The sequence below is a fragment of the Numida meleagris genome, chromosome 4 (assembly GCF_002078875.1).
Source record: "Numida meleagris isolate 19003 breed g44 Domestic line chromosome 4, NumMel1.0, whole genome shotgun sequence".
Lineage (NCBI taxonomy): Eukaryota > Metazoa > Chordata > Aves > Galliformes > Numididae > Numida > Numida meleagris.
In genome coordinates, this window is record NC_034412.1 from 6,879,156 (window position 1) to 6,894,757 (window position 15,602).

General features: G+C 38.9%; 1 protein-coding gene across 3 annotated transcripts in view; it reads right to left on the reverse strand.

Annotated features, from left to right (window-relative positions):
- The window catches only part of PEX5L (peroxisomal biogenesis factor 5 like), a 94,947-nt gene extending 79,358 nt beyond the window's left edge, over window positions 1-15,589 (reverse strand). For all 3 annotated transcript variants that reach the window (XM_021396228.1, XM_021396229.1, XM_021396227.1), the window contains exon 1: window positions 15,235-15,589. In XM_021396228.1, the coding sequence (XP_021251903.1) occupies window positions 15,235-15,255 (21 nt within the window). In that variant the 5' untranslated portion in view covers window positions 15,256-15,589. The remainder of the gene's footprint in view (window positions 1-15,234) is intronic.

Below are 15,602 nucleotides of genomic sequence, written 5' to 3' on the forward strand. Positions count from 1 at the left end.
ACGGGTACATAATGCTGTCAGTGACTTATGAAGTATCAACTTCTTTGAGGCTGGATAAATAAAGTACTTGGGAGAGAAAAAATATTTCATCAAAATATTAGAAATTCAAGGCAAGGAGCTGTTTTAGCTGACAACATCCAGGCAGAGATTCATTGCCCTACCTCAGGTCTGCTGAGACTGTTCTAAATAGAAAAGTGGGCTTTGCTTCATAAGCAAGTTGATTCAGCTACTTAGTCCCTATAGAGCGATTTGTTGACTTTTCCTTGTCTTCAATCCTAATCTAACATTAAAAAATATGATAGATGTATTTAGCTTTGAATTAATGACATTGAGTAGTTTCTGTAAAATAAATTAACTATCATAAAGTCCAAAATATATAAGTTTCTGTAACTTAGTGTTTCCTGACTGACTAGTTCAGGTCAGTGTCCAAACACTCAGTAATGTGTCTCGCAGATAAGGTCCCCACATTTCTGTTCCATTTTTACAGAGTATGAATCAGTACAGTCCATTTCTGTATTTGTTACACAGAAATTACTGTCATACACCTTAATAGATTGGAGAAAGGGAATTAATATAATAAATTAACATTTTCATGGAATGAACAGGACAGAAATGCATCCAGTGAAGGTAATTGCAAAGTGCGGAGTAGTTTGGTAGTATTGCCTTGCTTACCGTAAACAAGAAACATTTTGGGGTGGTGGCATTGTATATTGTATTTTTCCTTTCCACTTAACATGGAAATAAGAGGTTGTTAGTGGAATCAAGACACTTGCTGTTCTAACCTGTGTTTTTTGTCATACTTATGAGAAACAATACCATCTTTTCCTTTCAGCTTTCCTTTGGTCTTGACTTTTAACATTCCTTCAATGAAAGAACTGTCTCCAACTATAGTCTCTTTAGTGTTCGTTAACTATTGATTATCCTTCTTCCCAAATCAGGACATATGCTAACCTATTTCTTTTAATGATGAGTTTGGACTCTTATTTTTTTTTCCTCCATTCTGACTGTCGGCGGAAATGGTTCTTACATTTCTTTTTCCACCTGGCGAATAACTTCAGTTCCTTTCCATGGATAAGGAAAAGAGGAGTTTTTTTGATCTGTAGTCTTGTCCAAATTTTTCCTGGTGGGGAATTATTTAAGCCTTAGAGACTGTCACCGCCTCTTTTGTTAATTAAACTATAAAAACTTCTCTGATTGCGGGGAATTGTTTGATAAAATTCTAAAAACAAGTGCATGATTAAACTGTATAGAAGGAGGTAGACTATATTCTTTGGTTACTATAATATACAGAAATGCACAGTCCTGGCAGATACATGCAAATAGATTTTAAGTTCATCCAGCAAAACAGCCTTCCTGTTTCTTGACCTATCCATTTTCTAAAAGTTAGTCATAATTTCCTTCAACAAGACTAGAGGTGAAAATCTGGTTCATCCAAAGGCAATGGAAACTTTTACACTGTAAGATCATTTTGTGGCATATATAGCAAGAGTGCTGCTGCCTGGAGGGTTGTTCCTCCAGCTCTTCCAGCTGCCACTTTTGTCCACTGCAAGTGAACTGAAATACTCTGTTGGGAGCAAGAAGGTAGAGATTTCCCATGACTTTAAGTCTTTAACATTAAACTAGATGCTTTTTCAGTGTATGCTGTTCTTATTCAAAGTGACATCTTGAAGATTGAGTAAGTAGGTGAAGTTCATCAACCTGTATTATGTTACAGGTCAAAAAGATGAAAATAAATTGAACCATCCAGTCTTAAAATCTTCGCATGGATTAGTTTTACTATTAATTGTGCAACTCATCATATTTCTATTTGTAATTTGTAGCTTAATTCCCATTCATGAATTTGACATTGGTTCAAGTTTCATCATTCAATGACAGCTTCTGCCTACTTTAGTCTGTAGTTGCTCACAGAACACTTGTCTTCCAGTGAAAACTTAACCCATTTAAAACTTCTCGATGATAAACATCATTTTTTCATGCTACCACAAGACTGAGTTTTTTCCTTATTTCTCTTGTAGTAGTTGTTAAATTGTTAAATGTTAAATAAGTCAGAATTTATTCTGCGGGTCTTTTGTGTTTGGTACTCTCCCCCATGGGAAAAAACATGTGGAAACTCAGCAAACCAAATACCTTGCTTGAAGCAGTACAATAACTTTCAGTAAAAATGTTCTAGACAAGAAACCACAAGAAATAAAGAGGAAGTGGTGACCAAGGGCTGCTTCGTGGCACACTTACTCCAAGAAAAATCCTCCTCCTTTAGTAGCACCACGAGCTCCAGCAGTATTACTCTTAGAAAAAAGTCATATTTCATTCTTACAAGTTCTCAGAATCTGATTCGACAGAAATAAAGTTTATAAGACAGCCATGAAATGTTTTGCCGTGGCTGCCCCTCTGCACATTCATAATACATCTGAAATACATTTTTAAAATATTTGTATCTATTCTTGGATATGAGATTTTCATACCAAATCCACACAACATTCTGCATCTCTGATGTTTTGTGCAGTTTTGTTTCCACCACTCCCCGACTCTTATTGTCTGTGTATGAATTCTTTATGTAGAAGCAAGCGCAGATGTGGTCAAGAGATTAATACATTGCAGGGAGGGAGGGAAGGGCTCCCAAAAGGTTTTGAGCCTCCCAAAGGACTTCATAGCAGCCATGATACCTGCGTTCCTTTTAGATGGTTATATCTGCCAGTAGACTTGCATGCTTGAATTAGTAGATAAGCAATTTACATTTCACTAGTTTGCTCTCAAAGCCTCACTGTTCTGAAGCAATCTCTCTCGGTGATGTAGCAGAAGATCAGGATTTCACTCAAGGATTTCCAACCTCTGAATGTCGGGAACTGTTCTTCTTTTGCAAAGGTGGGAAATCAATCTGATTTCTGTATGTTATATATTTTATGCAAGCTGGCTGTCTGCATTTAGTCTCTTTATCACAAAATACAAAATCCTTTTAACATTTTTCCCCCCAAACTTACCTTGCAATATCTTGGTAGCATGATATTAGCTTGCACTGGCCTTTCTTCCCTGGAGCCTGACATCGGAGTCCAAATGAGGTCATTAATCTAAAAAAGGTAGTGGTCTCATCCTAGTCTTTGTTATGGATGTCTGCAAGTTCACATCGCAGAAACAGTACCTTGCTCAGTCCAGTTCCAGTGTGCTCTGCAGCCTCTGCTCGAGAGAAAGGCTCAGGGCTTCAGAAGCGTATTGCTAATGGTGAGGACTGTACGGCTCGAGCAGTGCTGTGTCAGGATCAGGAAGCTTTTACTGTGCCTGGGTTCCTGTCAGTGCTACTAATTCAATCACTTACACATGCAATAAATTCACATGAAAAATTAACAAATACCTAGCCAGCAGTGCCCTCTGTTCTTTCTCTTTTTCCTAAAAATCTATGCAACTTTCTCTTAAAATGATTGGGTTTAATGGTTTCTGGATGTTTTCAGCACATTTTATATTTCAGCACTTGGTGAAAAAGAATTCTTTCTTCTGTTGCCAAATAGCTTCTCAATATTAATCCATGGTATATATTATTTAGTTGATACTTTTAGTATCTTGCATCAGCTTCTCTTCTAATTACGTCTGTGTCATCCCTTAAACTAAAAGGGTCTCTGTAGATATCTGAGGGGTATAGCTCAGCAACTGGCAGCGATCTGTTCCTTTCATCTTAAGATCTCTGTGTGATATTATTCCATTTAAATTTCTAAGATCCACTACAGACAAATTTTTAGTGTGATCATCAGTGGTAATAGCTCTAAATGTATTGTGGTATATGGGGAGAATAGGACTCCTTCCTCTTTGTAAGCAGAGATCCTAAACAAGGGAATTGAGATCTGAGTATCTTTCCTTTCAACTTTTCTGAGAGGTTGGTGATCCCTAGAGAGCTGGTCTGGGATTTTACAAGCAATAGCCTACAGCCCACATAGTCCAATCACAAAGAAGTTCATTCAAAACTGAGAACTATTTAAAGTAAAAGCTATAGCTCTTAATTGTAGGTTTTATTGGGACTGTGGTTCCTAGCATAGCTTAAGAAATGAGGGTGGAAGTGAATGCGTGTATTCTCCCTTCTCTGCCTAAGGGGTCAGACTGGTATTTGTACTGGTTATGGAGTTGTGGTGTCTCTTTCTGCAGAGACAGACTGTTAAAGCAGTTGGTAACAAAATGATATTTTAGACACCTTGTCCACTCTCCTTCTTCTGTAGAAGTGCTCTAATGGCTGCAGCTTCTGTCTAACACTGTCCTACCTGGTTGGCACGCTCTCACGGCTCCTTTTTGACTCTGCTACAGTGAAACGCCTGTTAACTACTCAGGAAGCCTTTCGCGCTCAGAGTGGCTTCTTGCCCTTTTCTCAGAATTAGTCATACTGGATCTGCTGTGTTCGATAAACTCCTTCGCTTCATACCTTTTGACAATGCTGTACCTTGAAAAGCTGCTTTGAAAATGTATCAGTACAAGACTTCCTGACCAAAGCAAGCAATGCTGTCTTATTCCTGAAGGTTGTTATCACTTGCTAGTGTGCCCCTGCGAAGCAAACTAATTTGTGCAAATCAAGACTGGACTCGCAGTGTTATCCTGTTAATAGTAATTCTATTATTATCTTTTATTACAGATTTTGAGTGTACAACATTTATGAAGTAATGCATTGAATGGATTGTGTTACAATTGATTAGTCAGATGTAACTGGAATTAGACTGGGGCACAGTGATACAAGGCAATTTGTTCTACTATCACAGGGGGTTCCCGATTCACTACACTTCATGTTCAATAAACTCCTCTCATAAAACTCTGACTCCTGACTCCAGGGCTGTGCCTTGATGACTGGTGTAGAATGAGGCTTCTCCTCCTCACCCAAGAATCAGGGTCTGCTTCTGCTGAAGTTAGAGAACTATTTCAGAAAACAAGGAGAATATTGTTGGGTTATTGAGTTTGTCTTCTGCTGTCACAGGCAGCATGTCATAAAAAGTCTTTCACAAATTGATTGTTTGATCTTTAAAGTAATTGGGTTTTCTGCCTCTGCTATTCCAGTTGGAAGGCTATTGGAAATCTTGATTGGTCTAATGATCAGAAACCTTCTTCTAATTTCCAGCCTAAATTTATTCACGGGCGGTTAATATCCATTTGTTCTTCTGCCAGTTTTGTCCTTAGCTAATTTAGGTTTTCTGTGTCTGGTGTTTATCTCCCTGATGCATTTACATGCTGTGATTATGCTCCTGCTGAGCCATCGTTTTGCTCAACAAAATATGCCAAAATCTTTTGGTGTCTTCTCATAAGACTCCCTTCACCTTGATCATTCTTCTTTGGACATGTTTCTCTGCCTCTCTTCTTGGCCAGAGCTTTACTCAGTTGAAAATTTGCTAGTGGCATTATAAGTTGGCACTGACATTTTCCTGACTCTTCTAGAACAACTTTTCTTAAACTAGAACAGTAACCACCTTTTTTATGGCTATACTGAGGGCATATAGTCCTCCTGTATGTGCAAGTCTGTCCTAATATTTTCCAAATGGTATTTTACAGCTTAGAGTAGAAGTTTTTTGTTACTGATGATTAACTGCATATTGTGCTGTTAAATTTCACTGCGCTTGTATTGTTCCAACTTGAAGTTCATGCTTCCCTCTGCATAGTGACCCGATACTCACCAGTACTGATGATGTTTCCCAGTAATCAACAGATGTAGTTGACATCTTTCTGTTTCTAGTATGCTTATGGATGAACATGTAAGACATCAGTTCTAAAACTCATCCACAAAGATCTTTGCTAATAAACTTTCTTCAGTCTGACACTCTTTCCTTTAGTGCTATATTTTTTATTTTCCCATGAACGGTTTCTTGCCTTCTCTATGTTTTCTCCACTATTTCTCATTTTCTCCAGCTTCACTAATAATTGATTTTGAGGCACCATAACAAACGCTTACCAAAGACCATGGAAATCAGTCAGTCCTGTTTCCTTTGCCTAGAAACCCAATTATGATTCACAAAAAGTTGTCAAGTCAGTCTGATGTTACCTTCTCTTGATAAATTCAAATGGCATCTTTTCCATTTTTCTGTGTACTTTTAAAAATCTGTACCTAACATGTTGCAGATTACTGATTGCTCTATAGGTATCTGGGCTGTTAGTTGCCTTGTTACTTTTCTCATCATATTTTAAATCTTGACAAATTTTCTATCATCCTTTTATGTGGGGCCACATCAGGATTCATATCTATACTATTAAATATTTGCTACCAAATCTTCATTTCCTTATACCAGTTCCATCAGAAGTTTGGGACAGAGATTGTATCGTGTACTTCTGCTAGAGCTTTTGCTTCACACATTGCCAGCAGCTTCAGGATTCATGACCTCATAACCATTTTGGTTTTGGACCTCTAATTAGATTATCCATAATATAGATACCATTTTGAGTATGGTTTTTTTTTTCCCTTAATCATGTAACTGAAAACCTTTCAGCTGTTGTTTTAATAAACTTCCAAGGCCTACCTAAGCTTTAATTTAGGCTGCTTATACTTCTTGCATCTGTCTTTGACGAGGAGTTTATTGCCATTCCATGTGTGTTTTTTGCTAAATCTTAACCTTTTAACAATTGTCATTCTTATTTTGTCAGAGCTTTTTTTCATGATTTTTTTTTTCTGTCTTTTTTACTGCTTTATTACTGCTGGTTGTTCCTCCTTGTATTTCTTTCTAAAAGCTTTCTTAAATTGGTCCCAGTTCCTGGAAAGACTGTTGGATGACAGACAGCTAAAGATTTCAGATCTCATCTACATCTGAACCCTGTAACTGAAAAATTATCTTCTCTGCTAAACTTCAGTGAATGACAGCATAAATACCTTGTCAATTTAGCGAGACATGTGTTAAGCTACACTTTATTATTTCATTAATTTTATCTATGAAAATATTGTGCAGTGCCTTAGAGAAGGCTAAGACCATCCTCCCACCTTACATAAATAATATTAATCTGTTATTCTGTGTAAAATAACCAGGACTGTTTTTTTCAAAACTTCTTCTTAGAGAATATGCTCCTGATTTTAAAAAGCTCTGTCAGATAACGATCACATTAAAATGTGAGGTTTTCTTTCAATTTTACATAATATGCTCAGAGATCTTCCTTTTATTATAATTTTTGCTTATTCCTAGATTTATGTTAACAAACTTGACACTAATAAATTCAATGAACTTTAATATTCAGTGTTACGTCTTGAGAAACAGATCTCTATAGTCTTAGGCTTAAACAGGCAGGCATTATCCCTCAGTTGACTTTAGAGGAAATCCTGAACTTTTTTCTTGAAACAAGTACCAGTTGCATTAGAAACTGCAATTAGTAACAGCTTTTCTGTCCCTGTTCAGAACATGTTGTAGCCTCTACTTCGTACAGTAGCTTTGGGACATGACTGGTGACATTAGGAATACAGGTGGTATGTGAAAAAGGCTTGCCAAACCGAGTATTTCTTATTTACTTAGGTATAATTTCCACTTCTACTCACATACGTAAATAAAGATACAGCTGGCTCTGATGTTGATCACACCTAATCACCGTGCATTGCACTTCAGTTAAACTATAGCATGAGCGCTAAGGTGAATTTTAGTTTTGGTTTAGCTTTGGAAAATCAGTCTGAAAGCCAAATGACCAATCTATGGGAAAACAAGAAAAAAAAAATGTGGCTGATCCTAAAATACATGTGTATCAAAAACATTCTGAAGCTGTTGTTTCTAAATGTCAGTGGATAAGGTTATTAGGATTTCTTTTGAGTATCCCATAACAGCAGATGAAGTCTTAATGTAATCAGGAAAGATTGTTTGTCAGAATTCATTGCACAGAGCTTTTTTCTTATCACATATGCATCTGCAATTATACTGACAGATTCTATTATTTTCCATGCTGATTTAAAAATTCTGTCCAAAGACATTTGAATTCATGTATCCATATTAGGAAGAGGCCTTTTAAGGGAATGATATGAAGTTACAGTGGCAAGAGGCAAAAATAAAATTGAGAAAGCCTTTGAACCTGGGAAGGATAGGATGACCAAAGAGGATGAAGTGAGAGAAGTAAATGCTGGCACATCTGCCTAAGCGTCTTGATGACAGGCCATGGAGAGGTGGAGGAAGGAAACCTTGGGCTCATGTCAGTTATGCCAACCCAACAGAAATTTAATCAAAACTGTTAGGGAGGAACTGCGGTAATACAGAGATGTTGACTGAGTGTGGAATATTTTGAAAAATTGTATTTAGGGGCTAATGTTAAACTTTGATTTGTGTTTTCTATTCATGGGGCAAGATAGTGTGACTGGGCTCCTTTTTTTTCCATCCAGCATAATACGTGTCAAATCTTAATGTTGTAATTTTTTTCTTAGTTTCTTTATACACACACACAAAAAAAAAAACCATTGGAAGTAAAACTCATGTACCAGTGACTCAAAGTTTCAAAAGCCTGAGAAGAAAGCAGTGGAATATTACTGTGCTCATAATCATCTTAAGCTGCAAGAAGAATTTGCTGAATATAGTCTTTATGATCCTTAGGCATTTTATTAGTAATGATACTGGACATTGATGAAAATGCATAACTACAGAAAGTCACCTCCTACTTTACATGTTATGACGTGATTTGGAAGACAGCTACTTCTGGCTGTTTTGTAGTATCAGCTATTTCTGAAATAGATTGTGCAAACTTTATGGTACAAACAACTAGTAGATAGTCCCTGTGCTGGATACGTAAGAAAAAACAGCTTGTCAGATTCATTCTAAATAATTTCCCAGTGTTTTTACCATTTTTATTTCTAACTATTGCAAAAAGGGTAGCAAATTATGGTAGTCAGATGGTTTCAAACAGAGCTGCTTTAGACATGAAAACCTTTCTTTAAAGTTTCTGCAGGCTCAGCTTACTTAGAAACTAGATCTTTTTAGAAAATACAAATTATTTTCCAATTATGAATATTTGAATCAGCATTTCCTAAAGTGTACTGTAAATTTCTGTATATAGTTCCCTTGTCTTTCCCATGCTTTCATGCACCTTGTCCCATGTGGGTGTTTCACTCTGATCTAACTTGTGAGCTTTTAGTCAAACTTTTTGCCTTCTTCCCTTGCACAGCATCTACATGCTTCCATTCTCAGACTGCTGGCTTGCCTTTTCTTTCTCTCTCTCTCCCTGCTCTACTAACAGTGGGCCCCATTAAACTAATTAGCCTTCAAATATGTGTAAGCTTATGCTTTCAAACAAATATAAGGCGAAGTAATCAAAATAGACTCTCTAAAATAGACAGCATATACAGAGCAAATATATTTACCACCACACATGCTAACACAAACCTTGGACAGGCTGATTCTCAGTTGCCTAACAGCAATCGGCATTGATTTATGAATTTTTGATATCAACGTAGATAGCAATATTTGTGCATATACATTAAAACTGCATTAATAGATTGTGGTTTAATTTTTAGAAACCTAAAGCTTCATTGTAAAAATGTGAAGTGTTTGAGTAATTTTGCCCGAACTCTTCCAGTAAAATCAGTGTAAGTCTTCATGCAGGGGAGTGTTTTTCTACTGATGATCAAACCTTGGCTTTAATAGTTCTGCCGGTGCGTTTTAGGACATTTGAAATGATTTTAAATAAATAAATAAGTAAATGATAATCACTATTCAAGCCTAACGTACATACGAAGTAATGGGGCAAAATGGCTACATGGAAGGTGACTCAGCTTGGCAAAGGTAGATCTTGGAGGCAGAGGTAAAATCTGGGTTTCCGTATGCCTTGTTTAAAGAGCTAGCCTCTGCATCATGCGATTATGAATCGTGAAAATAGTGGTAGGTCTTAAATAATATGGATATTAGAAAAGCAAACAGTGCCTCTTCTGTGAAAGCTATATACTGGAAATAGAATATAATTTATGTAAGAATGTGAGATCCAAAGGAACAGCATGGAGCTGTCTCAGAGGAAGGTCTGGCTGAGTGTTAGGAAAAGGTTCTTCATCAGAGGGTGGTGGGCATGGAACAGGCCCCCAGGTATGTGGTCACAGCACCGAGCCTGCCGGAGCTCAAGGAGCAATTTGACGCAGGCTCTCACATGCAGAGTTTGGATCTTGGGTGGTCCTCTGTGGAACCAGATGGACTTGATGATCCCTCAATGAGAGTCCCTTACAATTTAGGATTTTCTGTGATTCCAAGAGTTCCTCTTAATTCCCTTCCAGCAAAAATACACTGACATTCATGAGTTTTGGAGCCTTTTGTAAGCTTTTCTGCTGGGTTCTTGTAAGAGTGCCTAGCAGCTTCAAGGAATGCTTTTCTATACCAGTATTGCAAATACTCTGCATTCATACAGTTTCAGTATGACTCTTAGCCAAAAGCAGTTTATCACCTACTTTCTTTGATCGAAGGTCTTTCAGTGAAAACTAGCTCATTATTTTTAGCTTGTTTCATTTATAATCAATTCATAATCCACTCTTCAAAACTTGAAAAGCTACTAGTGAGTAATTGGAAAATATCAAAACAAAATGGAAAACATGCCACCATAAGCACTGCCATAGTATTGTAAGTACTTCTAGAAAACCTTTTAATAATGAAAAATCATCAGTTTATCATAATGGAATTTCAGTAAGGCTGGGAGTTATGATTCATCAGCATCGCTAGGGATCAGTTGGCATTCCAGCTCTGTGCTCAGACTTGTAGAATTTTGTAGCTTAAAGTTATTAAGTTTCTGTTGATCTTAACAGCTGAACAAAGATTCAATTTAGCATTGAATTCAATTCTACATTGTGCATATTTTTATGGGCTGCTTTATTCATGTACAAAGTGCACAGCTGAGCAATTCCATTTTTGTAACCATAATTGATGAATAGCTTGAGTTTTACTTATTTTAAGTAACAGTGTAACCAATGCTGCTACAATATTTTTAATAGGTACCAAATAAGCAAAGATGGGACTTGCATCAGCAACTAATTCCCCAACAGTTCTGTTTCACTTTTCCCAGTGAGGAAACTGTGTCTTAAGTGTTGGGAAATCAGTGCAAAAATGTTTTTTATAACTTCTAAAATATTTATCAACACTTTTCGGGTCCAATAAAACATGCTGAGCCCGTGAGGTTTAATGTTGCAAGAATTTTCTTGCGTGCATAGTGATTCTTTCTGTAGACCAACTGCAGTCCTGTATCTTCGGGCTTGAAGAATGAGATTTTACTGAAATGTAAATGATCATTATGGATCACTTCATCTAAATGCGAAATGCCAATGATAGAACATTAAGTATCTTTAACAGTACAGAATGCAACACAACAATTAAGGGCATGAAGTTGATTGCATATTCAATTAAAAGTTGAGGAGACTAACTGTCTGATCTGGAACTTGGCCAAGGCATCATCACTATGCGCCTGTTCTTGCGAAAACGTGCCAAAGGAACTCACTCTGATAGCCATGTGTGGTCAAGATTTCTGCTTTGTCTAAATAAAGCCATTTCCAAACATAACACATAAAATCCCATGCCAACATTTGGCAAAGCACCTCTTCTGTTCAAGCATTTGTGCTGGAGAAAGCTGACAATGTACAGCATCAAGGCAAAGAGGTTTGAAAGCATTTATTCTGAATTTCCTAAGAAGCTGAATGCTGCTGAAAATCCAATTCTATGATTGTCATTTACTTTCCATCCATTTGTAGAGCTATCATAAAAGTCAATGGGAGGGATTGATACCAAGTGTAAAATATACTGTGAAAAATTTTAAATGTATTATTGTTGGTTGTTAAAATGATAGACGTTTTAGAGCAGTGGTTGTGGGATGAACTCAGCTCATGTTCTGCTTCCATCTGGCCTGCTACTGTTTCCTAGAAGAAGATTGTAAACAGCACACGTTGTCCTACAGGAGAAGTACTCTCTCCTTCACCTGTTCAGCATTTGGACTTGTCTATCCGTGTAATCCCAAAACAGACAGAGAGCCCCTGGAATTGCTGAGGCCAGGACATGAAGTGTAATTCAGGTGTGAGCCTGTAGCCATCAGCCTTCGTCCTGTCAATATCTGACTTCCCTGAATTTGGTAGGGCTGCTTATGTAACCGAAGGGCTGCACAGCTAACCTCGGGTTCTCCTTCCCATGCAAAAGCCCTGCCATGAAGGCTCAGGCTTCAGCCATGTGGAACAAACAGTCTGGTAAACAGTACACCAAAACAAAATGGCTATGATAGAGAAATAGCTGTGAAGGAGCTTCCATGGCACCGGGCTTCTCTGCATCCTGTTTCCATTGGAAGGCCGCTGCTTTTCTCCTGGTCTTTGATGTGAAAGCGTGTAGTGCAGAGGGAATACAGAAGCTAACCCTCTAATACGGTACCAGGGAATATCGAATTGGTGGCTGAGCCTTCTTGTGAGATTATTGCTTTTTTTTTCCCTCTGTCTGGGATTTTAGCTTAGGACTAGTGTTTCTGTATTGTGAAGATCCATTTATAAAACAGTAAGTGGGAAATGTAAGCCTAGGTCCTTGGAATAAGCCAAGTAACTTCCTGAGGTTCAGAAAAAACAACAACATACTGCAAACTAAAAATTAAGAAGAGATACGCTAATTGTGGCCTGATGCAGTAAAGTACTTTAAATGTCTTCACTTCAGGTGACTTGAGCAGTACACAAAGTATATTTCACCTGCACTTGCAGAATTCTCTGAACTCAGAAATTCTCCACTGAAGCTCATAATGCTTGATGCCTGTTTGAAGCAGGTAAATTCTCAGTCTGGGGAATTATTTTCATTACCTTGTGAGAGTTGTTAATGTTTTCAATTTTCAGAAGTCTTGGAAGAATTAGCTGAGTTACAGCAGGTCATTAATAAAATATTGGCTTTGTAAACATCTTTTAAAGTAATTAGGCTGAGGAATAATTTCTGCAGATTTTACTTCTGAGACCAAAACACAAGGAATAAGGGAAATAATGACTGGCATTCTAAATCAGATCCTAAATTTGATCACTGTACATTCAGAAGAACTTTTGCCCTCAAGAGTGTGGGATCAGCCTTTACATATCAGCACGCTTTTCAGTGGGATACATAAAACTTGATGCTTAGGTACTCAATTAGGATTTCACTCAAAAGCAGTGGAAGCTGTGAGTGCTCAGTGCCTTTAAAACCAAGATTATTGTTATTAACGAGTCCAGGTATTATTGACTTTGGTGCCTAACTTAATCCACTCGAATTTGAACAGTTTTGTAGCTCACCTTCATTTTACATTGACAGGCAATTGCAAATAGTTTTCCTTACGTTAGTAAAGGTCTTACAAAAACTCCTGGGAGCTATTTGGAACGGACCCGTCATGCTTAGGACGTGTCCATGTTTTGGTTAGCAAGTGGTTGGGTGCTGCGCTTGTGTGGCAACTTTGGCAATTTGCGTTCTAATATGGTTTAATAAATGTTACAGTAGATAATTTCCCTGCGAGGTAATTAGCTCTTTATTGTCTTTTGTGTGACTCACTTAAAGGCTCTAATTAAGGATATAGTAAACACGAACAATTTTCTGAATGCTTTCAGCTTTTTTTAGGTGTTTTTTGAAGAAGATTAATGTTTCCTGTTAGAGCAGAAATATATTAAAAACCTTGGCCGATGCGCTCAGCTGAGTTTTTATTTCTTAGCAGACAAGTGTAGTGAATCCGAATGGTATTTTAATTCAGCTAAGTTATAAAGTGAATTTGGATAGGATTTGATTACATTTGAGCTATAAATCTATTTTGAAAGAAAGCAAACATGAAAGGACATAAATCATAGCATGTTTATATGTTTTGACCTGTTTTTTTTTCTACTGCAAATTTGATTGCGGCCTTTTAATGATGGAGAAAACTTACAAGGTTGCCAGAGACCTCAGTGTTCCCTTACACTTCCTTTTAAGAAGTGTTGTATGTTCATTGAAACCTTGTGGTGTATTAGCCATAGCAAAGAACTTCTGCTTTCTTAAGGGTATAAATACTTATTTGTTGATATCCAATTCATTAACATCTGTCAGACGATGGTTTTTGTGTTACCATAAAACAATGCATGCTTTGATTTTATTATCATAAATAGTAAAGTGTATACTCCTTCCCTTGATTACATTTCTTGTTAAAACCTGTTTGCTTTCCTATGGCAAGCAGTATTGTGACACGTTATTTATCATTGTTGAGATCAGACAGCACCAACATGAAAGAGCAACTGCTATCATTCGGGTCAGAGTGCTGAATCAGAGTCCTCACTTAACACATATAATGTACACACTCCTGTGTTTGACACTGACTTAAGCTGAATGTTCCTGATGACCACTGGCAGGTTTTAAATGCTGTGCAGTCGCACCAAAGAGAAGGGGCAGCCTACACTTGCCAGAGCAGCAGTTGCTCTGTAAACAGCCTCAGTACTAACAAACACCACTGGTGCCACTGTACATGATAAAAGCATCTCGTCATTCCTCGCAGTGAGCGCAAACCCAGACTGGGTCCGAAAGCAAAGAAATAAATTTGGGAGAGCCGTGTAGACCTTTACTCTGCTTTGGCATTTCCTTCTCCTTCAAAATAGCTTTGGCTTTCCAGGGAAGAGCCATGTGAAGGAGAGCAGGAGTCAAGGTTAAAGTCATCGTGTCCAAGGCACCCGTGTGTTTTTATCAGGGAGAGGCATTTTCTGCTACGGCACTGTGGATCAATAGCAGCGGGAGGCAAGATTTCTGCCTCAAATGTTGAAGTCACTTAGACGTGTGTTTGAAATTCATTCTACAAAGTCATTCCAGGGCTTAGCAAAATCAATCCTCATCCCACGTTGGGAGGGAGGAATAGAAATCCGTCACCTTTTAACACAACACATTGTGCAAATCAACAGCTTCGGTGTGACATGAAATCTTAGCAGATTTTGCAAAGCAAGTGCTCTGTCTTTTCCCTTATTGTTTGTCCTTCACTTGACATACAGGAAGAGATGCATCAAGAAGATGGCAAGAGCCATGTGTCACTTAAAGCATGCCATAGCAGTGTTTACCCTGGAACGCTCCCTCGAATCCGTGTGAACAAGCAGGCGCTATACATCAATAAATACACAACTTCATCTAGTTCTAAAGTTGAGCGCGCCCCTTTGCCGCCCTCCCCCTCGAGCAGAGCTGCCCCCAGGCGCGCCGTCCCCCTCTGCCCGCCGGCAGTGCCCGCTCGCCTGGCCCCGGCTCACTTGTTGCACGGTGCCCGGTGCCACCCCCCACCCCCCGCTCACCCCGCGGAAACTTCGCAGGATCGCGTTCCGGCGGAGGCGCTGGCAGAGCTGCTGCTGTCCGGCTGCGTGCAGCCTCTTACCTGCATGTGGCCCTGGTACATTCTGCCGGCTGTGCTGCGGGTGCCCCTCAGGCCGGCGGGTTGGGTGCACGCTGGGAGGGGGCACCTCTCCGGTGCGCTCGGCTGAAAGAAAAAAAAAAAAAAAAAGCCTAACCCTGGAAGAGCTATTTTTGCAAAAGATTCAGTTTGTCCTGGAAGCTCCCGTATTGCTCTCGGTAACCCAGCGAGGCGGGCTGCTTCCTTCCCTCCTTCCTCCCCTCCTGCCTCTCTCTCTTCCCCCTCTCTCCCCCTTCACTGCGGTGCCGCAAGCTGCACCGGAGCTGTTCCTCGCGGGGTGCTGGGGGGAGGCGGGCCGGGCCGCGGCGGCGGCGGCGGCTGCGGGGCCGCCG